Here is a 22500-nt window from a genome sequence, read left to right on the forward strand (position 1 = left end):
ATGTTATATATAGGTACCTATATTATATATGTGTATATATATATATGTATATATATATATGTAGATATATATATATATATCTACATATATGTATATATATATATATACATCAACATATACATACATACATACATATATATACTACATCACATTCTTCGAGCTTTCCGTCATCTCCAGTCCGACCCTCCACTTCACACCTCTTCCCTAACCGACCCCCCTCCCCTCTTTCAAACGAGCCCACACCTTCGAGACCTTTTGGTCCATAGCTCCTTCCCTGACCCTACCCTCCCAACCCGGCTCGTTCCCCTGTTTCCCGCCCACGTTGCCGGCACTTGCCCTTACCTCTCCAACACCACCCTCCTCACTAGCCACCATCATCGACCCTATCCCCATCATCCACTCCTTCACCTTCCCCTGCACCGCAATATTTCTATTGCGTCTCTTGCTCTCTCTGCCATTCCTTGGACATCGGACAAACTGGACGCCGTTTGGCTGACCGTTTCGCGAACACCTTCGTGACATCCACCTTGCGAACGACACACCGTCCTCTCTCCGCCATTTCCGCTCCACCGGTCACTCCTTGCAACACCTATCTGTGTTTCGGTTTTGTCCTTACACAAGGCCATCCGGATTCCCGTTGGCGCTGTGAACAGGAATTAATCTCTCTCTTCTCTTTCGCTCTTTAGACGCCATTTGGTCTAACTCTTCCCCCCTCCTCATCTACCCCCCCTCGCCCCCCCCGACCCCTAATTCTTCAGTCCTTCATCCTTTCACCCCTACTCCCCTTCCCTTCTTCCCTCTTTCTCCTCCCTCCTTCCCTCTGCTCCCTCACTCACCTTCTCTCCACCATCTTTCCCTCCCCCCCTCCCCCTCTTCTCCTCCACACTACACCACACGACCTTTACACATCACATCATATATGATGTGCCATACTAATACATACACCAACCCTATACATACAACACGTCCAGAACCTCTCATACGCACTAATACTCTCATCATACACACACAACACACCCTTATACATACTAATAACGTACTAATACATACTAATACATCACCAAACCCTATACATACATTACACGTCCAGACCTCTCATACGCACTAATACTCTCTCATACACACACCACACAACACCCTTATACATACTAATACATACATACACACCCCTATACAATACACACATCCAGACCTCTCATACGCACAATACTCTCTCATACACACACACACACCCTTATGTTGGAGCTGGTCACTCAATCCGATTATCTCCCCCTAATTTCGCTCTCGCGTCTCATGTTTGATCTTTGACTTCTGGCCGAAATCAGATTGCCATGTTGGTTCGTTAGTTACTGCACGCATTTTTTTTCTCTCCTTCTTCTGTTCTGTTTTTTTCTTCTCTGTGTATCTTTCTGTTGAAGAGCGTAGGCTCGAAACGTTAAAGACTTGTTTTATTTATATTTCCTGAGCGCCATACTAATACAATTGTTTGTTTGTTTTCCACCTGCCTTCGTCTTTTGTCTATTTTCATAAAGCTTCCCGTCATATATATATATACATACATATATAGATACATACATATATACATACATGGTGGCTGCCCTCTCGTTATCGAGTATGGCCATTGCACGAAGCTTAATCAATTTTGTTATCATGCAATGCCTGTGCAAGAAGATATTTTTTAAGTGAGGAAAGGCTGTGCACTGAGTCAATCCCACTCACTAAGCAACAGCAGCCATAATCCGAAAAGAAGAACAAGTCAACATCATCGGTAACCACTGAGCAGCAGGTTTTATGTCGGAGTTATCTCAGTTACCTGAGTTGCCTTCTCCTAGAAGGATTCCCTGACAAAGGCTAGGAGTCCTTCACTCCCAATGGTTTAACTGCGTGATCGGATATTCAATCCGATTATTTCTATGTCCCCGCGCATGATACAGCTTTAAGACATTTATTGGATGGTCGTTGACTCTCAAGAGTTCCTCCGCCCTTTGACAGGTTTTGTTTTTCATCCCGCAGGGTGACCAATAAACACCCTCCTCACTAAGCGAGCTTGGTGGGGTTGCCGGTTTAGTCGCCGACGACCCGACCATGCAACAGGTAGTACTGGGTTACATGTTACCAGTAGCACTCGAAAGTGACCTGACATACATATATACATATATATGCATACATATATACATACATACATACATATATATATATATACATACAAACATATATACATACATACAAACATATATATATATACATACAAACATATATACATACATACAAACATATATACATACATACAAACATATATACATACATATATATATATATATATACACATACAAACATATATACATACATATATATATACATACATATATACATACATACACATATACATACATACACATATACATACATACACATATACATATATATACTTATATATATATATACATCTATATAGATATATATACATATATATAGATATATATAAATATATATACATATATATAATATATATAAATATATATACATATATATAGATATATATAAATATATATACATATATATAGATATATATATATCCACTAGCAGTATAACCCGGCCTTGCCCGGGATTAAGTTACGATTATTAAGCTTATCAAGTTCTTTATTTCAAACAAAACTAAGAAATATCGACATCAAATTTGGGCGAAATCCATTATATTATATATATATATATATTATATACTAGCAGTATCGCATGGCGTTGCTCAGGTTTGTAAGGGAAATAACTATAAAGCATTTTTAGAGAGTTATAGCCAAAAAATAGCAAAAAAATGGAAAAAAATGATGGTAAATTTTTTTTTTAGTTAAAAAAGGTGGAGTTGCGTCCCCTAAACAATTTGGGGTTTGTGTTTCTGATTCTCGACCCCATGTCGAATTTATCGATTTTTTTCAGAACTGGGGGAACTTTTCAAAATTTTCGCTGCGTTAGTTTTGAATTATGACATTGGGCTATGTGTGTGTCAAGTTTCATCAGAATCGGTTGAAAGCCGTGGTCAGGGTGAGGGTACAAGCAAACAGACACACAGAAACACGCACAGACAAACTGCCGTTTATATACAAAGAGATATATGGGCAACAGACACATACGCACACGTACGTACGTACACCTATTGCATGTTTTGTGCACGCATACATGTTCATAAATAGAAATGAATGGAAAAAATGTTAAATTTGTAGATTAACACTCGCACGATTTTCAGTAAGAAAAAAAATCGGATTTTTTGCATGGAATCAACTACTCTGCCCTCCTAATATGCTACAAATCCCTTTCTGTGGTCCATGAAACGGAGTGGGGTGTGGCGGAAGCCTTGCAAATTGTACCCATTTATATTTTGCAATTCACTGACAAATTGTTAGCTACCTCCTTGTTTCTTTGTTGTTAAATAAATGGATTGTCAACAACACACTTCTTCACTCGGCGTAAAATAAATACAAAACTCTTTCTCACCCACAGTAATGTGTGTGAGAGAGAGAGGGGGAGAAAGATGAACGATTTAAAATAAATATATTGTAATTGTTGTGTGAGAATGTATATATACTATGATTATAAAATATAGTGTCTTTCAAAAACATCCTGAATTTGAAGCCTATATCTCATGTTTAAGAAAAACCAAAATATTTTACATTTTATTTTTTATGAACGTTGTTACTCTCTCTCTCTCACTTTGTCTTTCCCTTTTTTGTTTAGACGCTGTGAAACTGCTTCTCTTCCACTTTTCTTTATCTTGTTTTTTTTTGTTAGACGCCGTCAAAAAGCTATGGCTGATATTTTTTATGGCTAAAAGCTATGGCTGAAGATAGATTTTTACCGCTATCTGTGGGTGCCTAGGGAAAAAAATAAGTTGACAAATGTCCTCCTAAAATTTGAGCGACATGCGTGCTAATTAGTGGATGTGCATAAACTACAATCATGTACACACACATCTTGCTTTATATATATATACAGATATATCTGAGCAAGATGTAGACATCATGAAGTATATTTGCCTCCTAAATGTGGTTGATCCATATGGGACGATGCTACTGAAGTTTATAACCCCAGGAAGACATCTCCAGCTGACTAACAAAAGACTGTCTGTGCCCAATCAGTATTTGCAAAGAGAGAATATATATATATATATATATATATATATATATATATATATAAATGTATACATATATTTATATAATGACAAGCTTCTTTCAGTTTATGTCTACCAAATCCACTCACAAGGCTTTGGTTGGCCCACAGCTATAATAGAAGATACTTGCCCACAGTGGTGCTACAGTGTGACTGAACCTGGAACAATATGCTTGGGAAGCAAGCTTCTTACCACATCGACACAATATCGTTCTTAAAGCTCTACTATAATATTTTGATACCAAAGCCAACTCTAGTGATCTATAAATTAAGCATCAGTGAAATACTGCAGTTAATTTAATCAATAAGATCTTTAAACTATGCGAAACATGGCCTCATATTAAGTGAAAATTCAAAAAATCAATATTTTGTAGGATTATTTTTCAATGAAAATACATTTTGTTAGAAAAAAAGGTGATGCATAGTCATTTTTGTTATGAAAGAAACTGTTAAATTAGTGGAAATAAATGGTACAGATGTGGAAGACATTAAGTGTAGATACTGACTTTCAGATTGCTGTCTCTGTCATACTGAAAATTAGCAAAATGTCCCAAAAAATTTAAAAAGAGACAGATTGCTAAAAATAATTCTAAACTTGGGAACATCAAAAGCAGCAGCAGTCAACAATAAAATACCAACTGCAGTTAAATGCTGAGAAGTAAATCTTGAACTCAGTGGTAACACTTTTATGAGATCATGAAAGATGATAGCTAGGTTTACTTTAAGTATAGTTACAAGTATATTTAGTAATTGCTTCCTGCTCGGGACAGAAATGAAACTTCAGTAAGCAAAGTAGTGCAAGAGAGGAGAGAAAAATGTTTAAAGCTGCTCACTTTCTGTGAGCAAACTGAGGAAAGAACAACCAAATGTACAATTTTATGACAAATGCGAGCACATGCAAAATGGCATACATGCTTATGTCTCACTGTCTTGCACACACAAACTACCCCACCTCTCTCTCTCTATATATATATATACATATATATATGTATATATATATATATATATTGAGAGAGAGAGAGAGAGGGAGAGAGAGAGAGGGAGAGAGAGAGAGAGATCCTTGTTATCCTGAAGCTAATGTAAGCATATCTATACATGTAACTAAAACACTGTCAGCCCTTTTTTCCCACCACATATCACACTTTCCTTAAATAAAAACTTACACTTTACACCAAGTACACCACTGAAGTTATGAAACAGAAGTACTCTATAACTCACATCATCCCTAACATTAAACACTTTTCTGATTTTATATATATATATATATGATAGATAGAGAGAGAGAGAGAGTTGTTTTCTGATAGATAAAAGTATTGCCTTGTCTGTCCACTGTTATTGGTATCAAATAATGTATTCTTTCAATGTATGTCGGCTAATCTCAATGAAAGTTTCTGAACGGTGGCTTAACCTACTGGAAATAGCAACAAATCTCACTTTTTTTATTAAATATGTAACTCATCTTGTTTAGAAACAAGTAAGAGTTGGTGACAGGGAGGATAGCTAACTAGAAAATCTGCCTTAATAAACTGTCATGCAAGCACAGAAAACTGGATGTTAAATTAAAACAATAATGAAGAGGAGAAGAATATATTAATTACATAAACTAGGTAAAAACTGCCAGAAGAGAAACTGTTACACTGAGAATATATAATGAAACGCTCTAAGAGTGTTTCATGTTTGAAAACACAGCATTTGTACTTGATGCTAATTATACACTACATTAGATTTAGAAAATACTTAGTTCATGAGATATAAGGTGTTTATATGATTGGGGATTTCCTCATAGCTGGAGGCAGTGTGTTCTATATTTGGTATCATTTTTCATAACTATTAACCCAATACTAACTGGTACAGGGTGAAACTTGAGACAGTTCTAGAGAGTAAGGAGGCAAGGTATTCAAGTAGATGTGTAAGTCAAGTTTTTAAGAGTGTGTGGACCTGTAGCAGCAAAATATCAAGTACACTTATATTTCAAGATTTTTAAGAATAAGTGTTTCCGTTAGCAAAGACATGTAGGCAAACAAATATAGGAAATGTATTATAACAGGTAATTATGGCAATAATACCACCTTCTGGTGCTATTCATGAGACAATATGAAGAAGGAATTATTAAAGTCAGTTTTGGAAGTCACAATGGAATTTATCAACGTTACTTCCCAATATTTTTATGGTACACAGAGTAAGCGACATATTCTTAACCAGTTGCCTGGTATGTTGGTTGAAAGTCATTTGTTTATTCAAAATAACACTTTTTAGTAATTTTTAGTTTGAGATACGGATCATTCAATAATTTGATGATTAACAGTTGACAAGTGTCTGACATTAGAGAAAGTTTTCAAATGATTTACAAACTTTATGATCATCTACATCGAAGCATATGCTATTCTAGAAAGAAATGAAATGAATATATAAAGTTAAAGAGGATAGAACTCACTACTGAGGATCTTTAGTATAGGAATAACACTACATATTATGGTATTGGCTATAAAGTCAGTTAATTACAACCACTATTTGAGAAAAACCATTTACATAAGCAAACTATTGTTTAAGTCCTTCCAAAGAAATGTTTCAGATAAATTTAACATCAGGTGATACAAACAAAGATTATTATGGGCATCAAGCTGAAAAATATTACAGATGTGTTCTTCTTTATATGACCTGCTCATAGAGGAAATGCAAGCAATTGACAAATAGTTTGGATAATTTCATATGCTGTAGAGAGAAAAAGATACTGATGTTTGGGACTGGGAAATAATTTTTTTTAAATATTCTTTCTCAGATGAAGAATGAGTTAGAAAACGTCAGTATCCTCTTCCTTCCATAGTATAAAATACTTATCCTAACTCACAAAATTTATTATAAAATTTTTACCTATCTAGACCATGAAAGGTTTCCTCAGATGCAGAGATATTAATTTTTTTCATGATAGAAACCATAGTTAGATCTGTTTGACATTCTATTACACCAGTTCTTAAATTTGTGTTGACAATTTTTACTAAGAATACAACAATATTGTATTCTTACATGAACATGAACAAGGGCGGAAACCACCTGCCAAAAGTAAAAGGAAAGGACTATGCACCACCTGCCCCAAAACAGAGGTACGCAGATGTAGTGCGTGTTACAAACCATCAACATATTATTGAAAGGGCAGCTGCTTGACAAGAATCTTTTTTGTGCATGGCACAAAAGATTGTACAGCAGCTAACCTGGCTCCATCAAACTCAAACTCACAGATGGGACTATCCACAATACACAACCACCACAGTAAATAGACCCAAGGTGGACACCACTGGCAACAACACACACATCACCTCGATGCTCCTACTGAACATCAGAGGACTGCTAACACTCAGTAACAGGACAAAAATCCCTTTCTTGAGAGACCTTGTTTCATGCAATCAAGCCTTATGCATAGCACTTACGGAAACACACCTGAAACCAGATATAGCAGATGCGGAAATACACATACCACAGTATGTTGTAATACGGACCAACAGAAAAGAAAGGAGTCATGGTGAAGGTGCTGTGTACATCCGTGAGGACCTCACACCTCAAGTCCTTTTGTCATACTCAAATTCGGTGTGTGACACACTAATTGTACATATAAGGCAACTCGGTGTAGTTATATGTACTACATATCGCCCTCCAGATGCTCCAAGTCATGTAGACAAGTTTGAAGACTGCCTTACAAAAGTAGAAGAAGTTCTAGTCACAACACATAAGTGTACTTCTTATGGGAGACTTCAATCTGCCCAATGTTGGATGGCCCGAGGGCCTTTCTCTCCCAGGAATGACACGATACGAACGAGGACAGGTGAGGTCCCTCCTGAACCTCATCAACACTCTGTGCTTGGAGCAAATAATACTCCAACCAACCAAGGCAGGTAACATACTGGATCTCTGCTTCACAAATAATATGGATCTCATCCATAATGTGAAAGTGACACCGACGCTACTCTCGGATCACAACATGGTAGAGCTGACCACGTATGGGCCAAAGGAAAGCATGGACATGCAGCCTACAAGAAACTCCCAGAATCTTTCCAGCTTGAACTTCAATAAGGCAAACTGGAAACAAATTGAGAAAGAGATCTTCAAACAAAACTGGTCTAAATGTCTCTCCTCACCAGACATCGACATGATACTTCAACAATTCATGTCTGTAATGCAAGCCAAATGCTACAAATGTGTCCCAGAGAGAAAGGCCACTGTACACAAGAACAAAATCCCCAGAGAGGAAAATTCTTATGAGACCGCGTACAGAAATCTCAAATCGCCTAAACAAACAAATTGAAAGCAGTGAAAAGTCCCGCCTGAAAATAAAACTGCTGGAAATTGAAAAATGTCTGCAACTCTCCCATGAAAAAGAAAGAGCAAACAAAGAAGCCTGGGCTATAGACAACATAAAATCTAATCTCAGAGCTTTCTACAAGTTTGCCAAAGAAACAGCTGCAGTGCACTGTAGGATAGGGCCACTCCTTGAAAAAGATGGTACACTCACAGGAAATCCAATGAGGATAAGTGAAATACTAAATGAGCAATTAAAAAGTATTTTCACTCCACCCCTAGGGCATTTCCAAATCACCAATCCAACTGACTTCTTTACCACTGCAGATATAAAATCAGAGGCAACGATGATTGATTACATCAATATAAAGGAAGACGATGTAATAAGGGCTATAGATGAAATGAACCCAAACTCAGCTACTGGCCCCGATGGATTCCCAGCAATCCTTCTAAAAGTATGTAAGAGAGTCCTAGCAAGACCACTGCAGTTCCTCTTTCAGAGCTTCCTTGCAACTGGCAAACTTCCAAGAAAACTGAAGGAGGGTAAAATATGCCCTATTCATAAAGGAGGTAGCAGAGCGGAGGTCAAGAATTACAGACCTATCTCTCTGACCTCACACATCAGCAAGGTCATGGAACAAATAGTCAGAACTGATCGCCTTCCTTGAAAAAAATGACTTGCTGCCTGACACCCAACATGGTTTCCGACCAGGAAGAAGCTGCCTAACTCATCTCCTACAACTGGGTGCTGAAACAACTGCTCAACCACTCAAATGTGGAAGTGATATATCTCGACTTTGCAAAGGCCTTTGATAAAGTCCATCATGGAATGATATGTCACAAACTGCGTGATCTTGGCATAGTTGGAAAATTGGGAGAATGGCTTCATGACTTTCTGAAGGATAGAGTCAGGTGGTAGTAGCCAATGGGGCCACCTCCAATAACACGCAAATAGTGAGCGGTGTTCCGCAAGGCACTGTTTTGGGACCACTGCTGTTCATAATGGCCCTCTCAGCCATGCAGAGAGCCACGATCACAAGTTATGCAGATGATACAAAAGTTTCACAAGTAATACAGAAACCTGAAGACAAGTTTCAAGCTTTATGCTATCAGCATGCAAAACTAAATGCAATACCCAATAAATACACTGGACCTGGAGGGATTGCAATCCCAGAGGCACAATCAGTGCGAGACCTAGGTATTTACATGAGTAATGATGCAACCTTTCATGTGCATGTTGCTAAATTGGCAATGAAATGTAGGCGCCAGACCGGATGGATTCTTAGAGCTTTTAGAACAAGAGACCAGGAAACCATGATGATCCTCTGGAGGACACTTATCCTAAACCACTTTGAGTATTGCTCTCAGCTATGGTCACTATCCAGTGTCAAATTAATCTCAGAACTTGAGGCGATCCATCGAAGCTATACGAAGAAGATAGCCTCTGTGCAGCATATAAGCTCAAGAGATTAGGACTCTATTCCTTAGAGTGTAGGCGAGAAAGATATGCCATAATATACATCTGGAAGATCCTTGAAGGACTTGTCCCAAACTCTGGCATCGAGAGTTACACAAATACTAGAACTGGGCGCCACTGCATAGTGTCAAGGACTCCAAATTTGCCATCAAGATGCAGGACAAGATACTGTGATAGCCTGGGCTTCAGAGGTCCACAGCTCTTCAATATCCTCCCGAAGGACCTGAGAGACCTGCATGGGGTGAATGCAGATGTCTTTAAAATAAAGCTGGATCTCTTCCCGTCGGGTGTCCCAGATGAACCAACTTCACGGCAGGAGGTGCAGATGAGGGCAGCTGCATCGAACTCTCTCATGCGCCAAATGTCAATTGCTAAAAAGCATTCGTGAAGTAAAATCATGTAGCAACACCGAATGGCGGTGCCCCAGCATGGCCACAGCTCGTGAGCTGAAACTAGATTAAATATAAATATAATATATATATATATGTGTGTATATATATATATATATTTATATATATGTATATATGTATATTGTTACGGAATCACCTGCCGCCGCCCGGTCGATCAGCGAATGTTTTCGCCACGGAAACTCGGAGAGGAGAGATAGATACAACAACAACAACAGCAGCAGCAGCACAGAGGCAATCGAGAGAGACACAAAGAGGCAAGGCACAACTGACCCATCCGTGATCTCAAGCTCCTGCCGATCTGCCCACAGGCCCTGTCGCCTCTCGTCCATCCTTTCTAAGAATGTGTTCGTCTGCGCCATCTGGCCCCTCAACATCTTTACAATCAAGGCAAGCGAGATCTCTTCCTCCCCGGTCTGACAACCAGATGAATCCACAGCGAAAAAGCCGATCGAGCGCAGCAATCAGGACAATCCCACTTCTGACACCAACTGTTACGGAATCACCTGCCGTTGCCCGGTCGATCAGCGAATGTTTTCGCCACGGAAACTCGGAGAGGAGAGATAGATACAACAACAGCAGCAGCAGCAGCACAGAGGCAATCGAGAGAGACACAAAGAGGTAAGGCACAACTGGCTTACATTTAACAACTAGTTTATATGACAATCAATTGTTACAACATCAATTACATTTAAAGATACATCAGGTAAATACAAGCAAGTAACAGAATCAACACATCATACAGGTATACCACAGATCAAAACATTTAAACATGCAGATACAATATAACCGTCCGGTAACAACACATCAAGTTGAATACATCAGCATTTCAAGAGTACACGTCCGAAGACACAGTTCTATTTCAAAACACATTAAAGGCATATACAGTTCGAAGGACATTAAAGGCCTAACAGTTCAATGTTCATTATACAATGTTCAAATCACAACACTATACACAATGTCCTTACACATTTCACATTGTTCATTAAATTCCTTTTTACTGTCTCATTTCTTTTCACTGTTCAATACATCGATTCCTTGTCCTTCTTTTTCTTCACATATCAATATACAATTCACGTACCTTACATTAGCCAACGCCTCATATTGTACCTCATCTCTCTCAGTACTGCTAGCTCCAACTTGCCAAGCTCTTGCCCTGAATTCCCAAATCCTCGCTCCTAAGTCCAACCGCTCGCTTTGACGACCAAAATCCGACCATTGTTCTATCACTACCCTCAATCTGTCTCAGCACTGCTAACACTCTCTCTATCTGCTCTCAGCCCTATCTGCCTATCTTTATTGGCGCTGCTGCTGTCACTCTCTCATGACAGCTCTCAGATCCCTTACTCTGTCTTTCTCACTACTTACTTCTTCCTCTTCTTCACTGTCACTAGATTCTTCCTTACTCTATCTTCCTTGGCCCTCACATCTCTCTGACCCCTAATCGACCGGCACAAGGCCAAAGGTCCCTCCAAAAGCCATTAGTCTTCCAGTAAACAAAGGGCTGTAACTTTTTATTCCAGACTTTCCGTCTCCACTCTCAACAAAGTAGGTCAAGAAATACTGTACCAGCTGAACCACAACAATATGTATGTGTGGTGCGGGTGGCACATAAAAAGCACCCACTACACTCACGGAGTGGTTGGCGTTAGGAAGGGCATCCAGCCGTAGAAACACTGCTAGATCTGACTGGGCCTGATGCGGCCTTCCGGCTTCACAGACCCCAGTTGAACCGTCCATGATGATATATATGTATATCATCATCATCATCATCGTTTAACGTCCGTTCTCCATGCTAGCATGGGTTGGACGGTTCGACCGGGGTTCTGGGAAGCCAGAAGGCTGCACCAGGCTCCAGTCTAATCTGGCAATGTTTCTACAGCTGGATGCCCTTCCTAACGCCAACCACTCCGTGAGTGTAGTGGGTGCTTTTTACGTGCCACCTGCACAGGTGCCAGGCGAGGCTGGCAAAGGCCACAGTCGGATTGGTGTATTTTATGTGCCACCGGCAAGGAAGCCAGTCGAGGCGGTGCTGGCATCGGCCACGAGTCGGATAGTGCTTTTTACGTACCACCAGACCAGGGATCCTGGCTGGTTCAATTCGATTTCGATTTCGCTTGCCCCAACATGTCTTCACAAGCAAAGGGGGTTGGCATGGGTGCCTGTCGTACGGTCGCATTGGAGTATTTTACGTGCCACGGCCACGAGTCGGATAGTGCTTTTTACGTACCACCAGACCAGGGATCCTGGCTGGTTCAATTCGATTTCGCTTGCCCCAACATGTCTTCACAAGCAAAGGGGGTTGGCATGGGTGCCTGTCGTACGGTCGCATTGGAGTATTTTACGTGCCACGGCCACGGGTCGGATAGTGCTTTTTACGTACCACCAGGCCAGGGATCCTGGCTGGTTCAATTCGGTTTCGATTTCGATTTTGCTTGCCCCAACATGTCTTCGCAAGCAGGGGGGGTTGGCATGGGTGTCTGTCGTCGGATGAGGTTCTATATCGACTTCGCTTGCCTCAACAGGTCTTTGTGTCCAAGGGAGGAAAGGCATTCATAAGTGGGCTGGGCTCACTTGTCCTGCCTGGTCTTCTCACATACAGAATATTTCCAAAGGTCTCGGTCGCTGGTCATTTCCTCAGTGAGGCCTAAAGTTCGAAGGTCGTGCTTCACCACCTCGTCCCAGGTTTTCCTGGGTCTACCCCGTCCACGGGTTCCCTCAACTGCTAGGGATTGGCACTTTCTCACACACCTATCTTCATCCATTCTCGCCACATGACCATACCAGCACAAACGTCTCTCTTGCACACCACAACTGATGCTTCTTAGGTACAACATTTCTCTCAAGGTGCTAACGCTCTGTCGAGTATGTACACTGACATTACACATCCATCGGAGCATACTGGCTTCATTCCTCACGAGCTTACGCATGTCCTCAGCAGTCACGGCCCATGTTTGTATATATATATATATATATATATATATATATATATATATATATAGGTAAACAGTAAAAATAATTACAGACATGGACAAGAACATGAAACACCACAGAGACGACACAAGAACCACAGGACGGGACATTCGAAGCCCTCAGTCATCAGTCAAGAACCAGATCATCTTAGCAATTTCGGCTGATTAATCTTGAGATTGCTCCGATATGGCCAGCCCGCCAAGGGAAATCTAAGCCAAGCGCATTAGATCCCCTGGAAGAAAGCTTCGAATGTATACAACACGAGGACGGAAAACGAACGAAGTACACACACGAACAAAAATACAGAATACGTGACACCAATAAGAATACAAAAACGTAAAAACAATAACGGTAAAAATAAAAATAAAAAATAAACAACAAAACAAAACCAGGACGTAGGACAAGGGTCTTTCGACAGGACGAGTTGAGTATGGGGCTGGCTTGTGAAGTTGTGCCTAATGGCCGCAGGGAGACGAACAAATACGTGTTGCTTCTGCGACTGCTGAAATGAAAAGAGCGCTCAACAGCGGCTAGCGGTCACGTGAGAACAAAAGACAGGAGAAAGGGACAGATGAAAAGAGAGAGAAGGTGGACGAGGGAGGAGAAGAAAGAGACAAATCGAGGGGGCTGGAGGTGAGAGAGATAGAGAAACGTAGAAGGGGGGGAAGACGGATGGAGAGGGAAAGAAAGGAAGGGGAATAAGGGAGGAGAGAGAGAGAGAGAGAAAGAGACAGATTAAGAGTCGTATCAATGCTAGAGAAAAAATATACTTATCGTATAAGGACAATTGTGGATACGTAGCCGCCGATTATATAGGTAAACAGTAAAAATAATTACAGACATGGACAAGAACATGAAACACCACAGAGACGACACAAGAACCACAGGACGGGACATTATATATATATATATATATATATATATGTGTGTGTGTGTGTGTGTATATGTATGTATATATATATATATATGTATACATATGTATATGTATATATATATGTATATATATGTATGTATATATATATGTATGTATATGTAGGTATATATATGTATGTATATATATGTGTGTGTGTGTGTATGTATATATATATATATATACTAGCAGTATCACCTGGTGTTGCTTGGGTTTGTTTCGACCCTTTAGAATTGGAACTTTTGAAAAGTAAAAATTTTGCATTATGCAACTTGTTATTCTCTTAAAGTGAACATTTTTCCAGTTGAAATACACCGAAAAATGGTGACACAGTAGTCAAAAATCGTAAAAAATAGGGATTTTCATAGAAAAAAAGCACCTTTTTGATGTAAATAATTTTTGGTGTTAACACAGTCCGATTTGAATTTTATCTTCTACAGAATGAAGAGCAAGCCTTCTTCTATCATACTTTCAATTTTAGTCAACTTGTGCTGGAGGGTCTCGAAGGAAATAGTGTTAGTTGAAGGCTACCAAACCTGCCACACACAGACAACTTCAGCTTTATATATATCGATTTGCTACACACTACTTTCCATCCTTAATAATGAAACTTGGTAGATCCAAAAGTTAAACACACAGACACACACACAAACACGCAAGTTGAGTTTTATATATATAGATTTCTCAACGGGGATTTCAGGGGAGAGTTTCAGGGAGTCGCTGGCGATGTATCTTGATGATCAAAAATCCGGCCTGCTAAAATTTGGTTAAAGTGATTCAAACTGCAGACTCAACGCAAAATGGTCACATTTAATTCAAAGCGTTAAAAATGTTATGAAAACAATTGGTATGTGTTCACAAAGTCCAAACGATTAAAACGAAAAAACCCTCCAGGCTACATCCCGAAAATTAATTTCTTTGCCGAATTTCTACAATGTTTATGACGATTCGTAATTAATCTCAGAACTTGAGGCGATCCAACGAAGCTATACGAAGAAGATAGCCTCTGTGCAGCATATAAGCTATTGGGAGGCGAGAAAGATATGCCATAATATACATCTGGAAGATCCTGGAAAAACTTGTCCCAAACTTTGGCATCAAGAGTTACACAAATACTAGAACTGGGCACCACTGCATAGTGCCAAGGACTCCAAATTTGCCATCAAGATGCAGGACAAGATACTGTGATAGCCTGGGCTTCAGAGGTCCACAGCTCTTCAATATCCTCCCGAAGGACCTGAGAGACCTGCATGGGGTGGATGCAGATGTCTTTAAAATAAAGCTGGATCTCTTCCTGTCAGGTGTCCCAGATGAACCAACTTCACGGCAGGAGGTGCAGATGAGGGCAGCTCATCGAACTCTCTCATGCACCAAATGTCAATTGCTAAAAAGCATTCGTGAAGTAAAATTATATAGCAACACCGAATGGTGGTGCCCCAGCACGGCCACAGCTCGTGAGCTGAAACTAGATAAAATATAAATATAAAATAAAATATCAGTGAGAAGAATTTTGAAAACTAAGAGGAATTTTATCATCTCTGCAATAGTTCAAATTAGATAATGAGAAAATATCCTTAAATTCCTGCTTATTTATTGGACTAAAGGTACTCAGAGGGCTATCACTGAGTATGATTTCATTATGGAAAATATCAGTAAATTGAAAATTAATTACTTTTAAAATAACTTGTTTGCTCATGTTCATAATATCAAAGTGGATGGAATGCTACTTACAGCATTTTATCATAGAAACTAAGAAGTCTTTTTATTGAGTTTTGACAACTATCAATTTCCATGCTTTCTATTCTTCAACAGTTACCTTAACACACAGAGCACAGTTTACAAAATGATTTTAGTTGGGGCTTGTTTCTATAGTATTCTTCTCCACATCCACACTATTCACTCCAGCTACTTGAAGACTGTATGATTTCTATTTGAAGAACAGACTCATAGGCCTCATGTTCTGTCATAGCTATTTCACATAGAATCTTATAAAGAATTAACCATCTCTTGTTACATTTGCATGAAATTAACCCAATATATAAGCATTACATTTGTCAAAAAGTATTTTCTGGAGCTGAAAAGTTACGAAATGTGCTCTAGCAGTTTGGTAATATTCATCTATGGATAATACTTTATGGCTTATAAGCAAAACCAAAATTCATTTACTTATAAGTTTCTAATGTATTACAACCTATTCACAAACTTCTAACATTCATGCATAAATTTGAGCAAAAGAAAAAAAAAAAAATGTGCTATATTTCTAACTCTTAATTTTGTATAGCTACATTCACATTTTGTTTGATTACAACAAATGACTGGTACTTTGTTGATTCTGGCAGGATGAAATAAAATTAACATTGGTGAGACCTTAACTCAAAACAAAGGAACATGGCTAAATACCACAGTGCATTATCAATTTCATCATTCACTGTATAAAAACATTAAAAAAAACTCTCCTTCCATAGTCCTAAGAATGAGAGGAAACAAAGTAAGGTTATAGCAATTTTACATAAGCATCAATCCACAAATATCATGAACATTGACTTGAGTTTATAACATTCATGCTATTTTTGCATTAGGAACATAAATGAAACGGATTTGTAGACACGTTTTTGGAACAATATCATTTTTAACTTTTACAAACGAAACCACCATCCCCATCGTCTATAATAAGGACATCTACGAGGCAAGAATGTGACTGCTTGAACTAGCAATGAAACATCTCTCAAATATCAACAGTGGGATGTTACAGGTGGAATACCTTTTAATCATAGGTTTGTTTGATCAGGGCAAAAACAGTATCCTTGATGTAAAGTTCTCTGAATCGACGATAGACAGTATCTGTAACAAAGACTAAGGAAGGATAGCATGAGAAGTGACGCTATACTCCGTGTGTGTGTGTGTGTGTGTGTGTGTGTATGAGCGCGCGTGTATGTTAGAGACATGCTGTTGCTACGATCCAATGTTATCCCCACGGATAGAACTCTAATATATTGCAGTTTACATTCCTACATGCTAATTCCTACAACTAGATGATACACATACATTTATATGGAATATGTGAGTCATTCCCACCTGGTTCCATTATAAATTGGTCACACTTACAAACTCTTTAACAGACAGATAGACAGACACACACACACACCACATAGAAATATGCAGAGATGTACACGTGCATTCAGTCACATGTGTGTACGAATATCTACAGGTGCAAGCACAATCTCTCTCTCTCTCTCACACACACACACACACAGAGGTAGATAAAGACGAATGTCTCAGACGTAAGATAGAATAATAATGATTTCTGGTGATAGATGAAATATTCAGAAGAAAGAAGAGAAACGCTGAGGGTCAGTAAGTCAAGCATGAAGTGAATGTAGAACAGAAAGTAAATATTTAGTAGGGAGGGGTGGAGGAGACAAGATACTATATCAGTCACACCATGTAAAATGTATTCAAACTGTTGACGAGGAAACATTTTAACGTCATACCAATTACAATACAAACACGCAAGCACACAATAGAGAAAAATACTTATACAGATACTTATGCACATGTGGATGTATGGGAGAAACAGAGAGATACACATATATACATATACACACACATACATATCCATGCTCAGATACACACTTACTAACATAAATGCATACACAAAAAAATACATTTTTTTAAAATACACCCATCACAGATCCACACAATATATTGTATCATCATAGCCTACCGATCAAAAATATGAACAAAGGCATCAGTGAGTGACATTCGCTGTTCCAGGTGATCCCTATGAAAATAGCATCCAGTTCCACGGCAGATTTCAGGTGAGGAAACTCCAAGGCAAGGAACTTGGGACACATTCTTAATCATGGTGTAGTTTGGTAGGTTTTACAAGTTGAAAATGAAATTGAGAAAAATAAATACTCCAGTTTTAGTTGGTAATGGAAGCCTCACTAAAATTATGACCTCAAGTTTCCCAGGCCATTTTTTAAATATTTCTCTTTTATTATTTTTTCCCCTTTTTTGTATTTATTTTCTTTGATTGTCTTTTAATTCTGAATTATATTGTAGTAATAAAATCCTTTATGAACAAACTACAATGACTGAAATTTTGAATTTTGCATAGAAATATTTTGTTTCAAATCAAATGGATAAAATATAATCCAGTATTTACTCAAATAAACAGGTTTTGTTTTTTGTTTTTTTTTTGTTGCTTTTTTTTAGTTTTCCATCGTTTTAATTTTTTTTTATAGATGTCTAATATATGTCATTGTGTATAGAATACAAAAAATATAATTTGGAATTATAAAAATATACGGGAAGAACTATGGTATAAAAATTTCATTATATCATTAATAATGAAATAGTTCAAGGAAATACACTCTCAAAGAAACAATTAATGAAGAATAATTAAGAAAATGTTAAGCCGAAGAGGCTCCAGCACTTCGAAGAAAAAAAAAGATCAAGTGACAAAAAACCCCTATGCTTAAAACATAGGTAAATATTATACTTAATGTATTCTCTGAAGAGAGTTACAGAGAAAATGTTTGGTAGCATAACAAAATAAAAAATTGTTTTCATTGAGAATCATCATGTAGTCTTGAGTATCTTCAGGTAGCTGCTTTTTGAGAACACAACCAGTTATTTAGCGTGGATCTGTTGTTTCTCTTTTTGTGTTGAAAATCTACCATTTCCAGCCTCCTGCCGCTAAGAGAATGAAACAGATTGTGCTTGCAACTGCTACTGGTGCTGATGCTACAGACAACAAACAAGACAGTGGGTGTGATAGAAGCGGTAGTGCTGCCGCTGGTTTTTTCACTGTTACCATCTCATCAACATGTTTCTGGTTCTTATCTATTCCTTTTACATATCTATTTATTTTTAAGTCTATCATGTGTGTGCTAGCTTAAATCAACCAGAGCATCGAGTGACAGCTCTTGTGCCTCGATGATGAAACAGTTTATACACACTAGACTGCTATAAAGGCAAGTAGTACATGCGCGCGCGCGCGCACACACACAGTCACATATACGCAACACAGATTCATACACATTTAGTCTAGAACAGCTAATAATGTGTACCTAATAAGATTATGTTTGAATTAATAGTACATCTGTTCAACTGTTTAAAACTTATGAACAGAGGACGGAGCAAATTACCACTAAGTACATACCATTTCAAAAGCTTTTTTTTCTTTATTGCTTTTAGAGTTAAAGACAGAAAGTGAAAATAACAGCAACTGCCAGTAAGAAATATAGTCACACAATAACAAAATTGACTTGGTCATTGTGTAGGTTATTATCTCCTAATAAGCAATAAACTAGTCACAAAGGATAATGTGTAATTAAGTAATGTGAATCTTAAAATAGCTTAATATCTGTGAATTGATAGTAATGATAATCACATGTAGTGCTTTTTTTCTTACTTTTTTTTTTTATTATTTTTATCTTTGCCTTCAGGGCAGATGTAACTGTTTTAGTAATTTTAGAAATATTATATTTATTCCAACAGTCTCACTAGTTATCTCTAATACCACTCAAAGGAAGCTGAAAAATTCCACTCAAACCCTAGTATCTTTTAAAAAAGGACAAACGATGGGATGGTCACAGCTGAAATGTCTTTGATAGGGATCTGCTCAATCACAGCTGACCTAAGGTTAAATAACTTTCAATACAAATTTATTCTCTCAAAACTGAAACCAAGGAGGGAAATATATCAGCAAATGAACAAATTATCTCACTAGACTATGATTTTTTTCAAGTACTTAAAGAATATCAATTATTATTATTAAGGCTGAATCTTTAGCATACAGGGCAAAAGGCTTAGCAGCATTTCATCCATTGCTACTGAGGTCAACTTTGTCTTTCATCCTTTTCGGGTTCATCATCATAGTCATTTAACGTTCGCTTTCCATGCTAGTATGGGTTGGATGATTTGACTGAGGGCTGGTGAGCAAGATGGCTGTACCAGGCTCCAATCTGATCTGGCAGAGTTTCTACAGCTGGATACCCTTCCTAACACCAACCACTCCGAGAGTGTAGTGAATGCTTTTATGTGCCACTGGCACGAGGGCCAATCAGTTATGAGTGTTCCAGTTGATCCGATCAATGGAACAGCCTGCTCCTGAAATTAATGTACAAGTGGCTGAGCACTCCACAAACATGTGTGCCTCAGGGAGATTCAGCATGACACAGAATGTGACAAGGCTGGCCCTTTGAAATACAGGTACTACTCATTTTTACCAGCTGGAGCAATGTGAAATAAAGTTTCTTGCTCAAGTACACAATGTGCCACTGGATTATCAAACTCATAGCCTTACAATCGGGAGCTAAATATTCTAACCACTTGACCACAAGCCTTCACTTAATAAGTTACCATCATCTTTATCTTCCTTCCAGCAGAAATCAAATGTGTTGCAAGTATATAAAGAGAATTAGATGCCAATGAAAATAGGAGCAGGCATGGTTGTATGCTTAAAAACGTTTGTGTTGCAACCAGAAGGTTCTGAGTTCAATTTCACTGTATAGCACCCTAGACACGTATTTTCTACTAAAAATTTGATTAGACCAATACATTTGAAGCAGACATTTACAGAATCTGTGAAGTTCAACATGTGTGCATGTATAATTTGTTGACTGCTGGTTGAATAAGAGGGTAGATGAAATTAAAGTTCCAATCAACATGGATTTTGTTAATTTGACTGTCCGCTTAGTATTGAGTCCTCCATCAATAAATGCTTCATTGCTATTCTGAAAATTGCTTTAAAATATTAAGCTTAATTTAATGTTATACATCATCATCAATCCATCATCATTTAATATCCATTCTCTACGTTGGCAGGCGTTAGATGATTTGAGATGAGCTGCAGGGCTGCATCAGGCTCCAAAATCAACTTTGGTTTCTATGGCTGAATGCCCTTCCGAACACCAGCCACTTTACAGTGTGTACTGGGAGCTTTTTTTCATAACACCTGTGCTACTGAGGTTGCTAAGTAACTTCTAAGACAAAGAAAAGAAAAAGAAAAGTTCATATGATTGAGTGGGGATGTATTTGAGAAAGAGGAAGGTGGCTTTATACTAGGTGCTAAAGGCTATGGGAGAGAGAGAGAGACAAGCACAAGTGTCTTGCTATTGAGAGATATCTTTTCAACATGGAACCATTAATTCTGACATCTTTTTTCTCTTTTTGTTTTCTCTCTATCTCTCTTTATTTTCTTCCCGTCATTCCTTTCTGTTGAAGAGTGTAGGCTTGAAATATCAAAGACTTCTCCATTTTTCCCAAGCACCAAGCAAATACATCTGCTTGTTGCTCTTTCACCTGTCTCTGTCTTTGGTTTTCTGTACATTTGAACCATATAGAGGAGATACATGGCTACTCCACATTATATGAGGATAGGAAGGAAGGTAAAGATGATGGTGACAGTGAGCCAAACCATACTCTCAAGATACAAGAAGGTATGTCCAGAGCTTGTACTGGTACACTGTAAAGAATTCCTGTCTATACCTTTCCTATATATCAAGCAGGGCCATTTACCTTATGGGATCAGAGTCCTGTTTATTTTTTTGCTTACTACAACTTTGGCTGCGTATGTGCATGCATGTGTGTGTGTATGTGTGAGGAAAGAAAAACTGGAAAATTAGGAACGTTTTTAATTCTCTGTTACATGAGTTTCATAACAGTAGAGGAAATACATTATGGATATAAATATCAGTAATAGTAATAATGCTGTAAATACAATAAATTCATGCAGAGAACAAGAGGACATGAATGGGATCTCATAACTGTAACTTTGCAGACAAAGATTCCAAAATGATATATCATTATTGTTTAATGTCTGCCTTCCATGCTGGTATGAGTTGGATGGTTTGGCAGGAGCCTGCACCAGACTTCTGTGTTTGTCTTGGTGGGGTTTTTTTATGGTTGGATGCCCTTCCTAACACCAGCCACCCAGCAAAGTGGACATAATATTATATATATATAATTAGAAAAAAAAAACCTTTTATCAATTCAATAATGAAAAATTTTATTACACCATCTAGAAAATTAAATATTATAGAAAAATTGAATATAAGATTAAAAATACAACGATGATTAAGAAATGTGCAAAATAATAAATATAACGTATATATTGGGTAGAATAACAACACATATTTCGTGGCTATATTTAAGAAATGATTATAGTAAAAATATTAGTAGTAGTAGTAAAATCACTTTAATATAAATATAGCCACTCATCAGGTTAAAGATAACTACAATAATAAAATAATTAATTAATAAATATTTAATGTATT

At 38.0% G+C, this 22500-nt stretch overlaps 1 protein-coding gene across 3 annotated transcripts in view; it reads right to left on the reverse strand.

The window, feature by feature from the left end:
- Nucleotides 1-22500, reverse strand: part of LOC115212321 (monocyte to macrophage differentiation factor 2) — a 142343-nt gene that overhangs the window by 53700 nt on the left and 66143 nt on the right. Inside the window, exon 1 of one of the 3 annotated variants that reach the window (XM_029781187.2) lies at nt 17940-19179. The exons of the other annotated variants lie outside the window; for them this stretch is intronic. Within the exon in view, the coding sequence (XP_029637047.1) occupies nt 17940-18079 (140 nt within the window). The 5' untranslated portion in view covers nt 18080-19179. Of the gene's footprint in view, nt 1-17939; nt 19180-22500 lie in introns of those variants that run through there. 3 annotated transcript variants of the gene reach the window in all.

Source organism: Octopus sinensis, linkage group LG1, assembly GCF_006345805.1.
Source record: "Octopus sinensis linkage group LG1, ASM634580v1, whole genome shotgun sequence".
Taxonomy (NCBI): domain Eukaryota; kingdom Metazoa; phylum Mollusca; class Cephalopoda; order Octopoda; family Octopodidae; genus Octopus; species Octopus sinensis.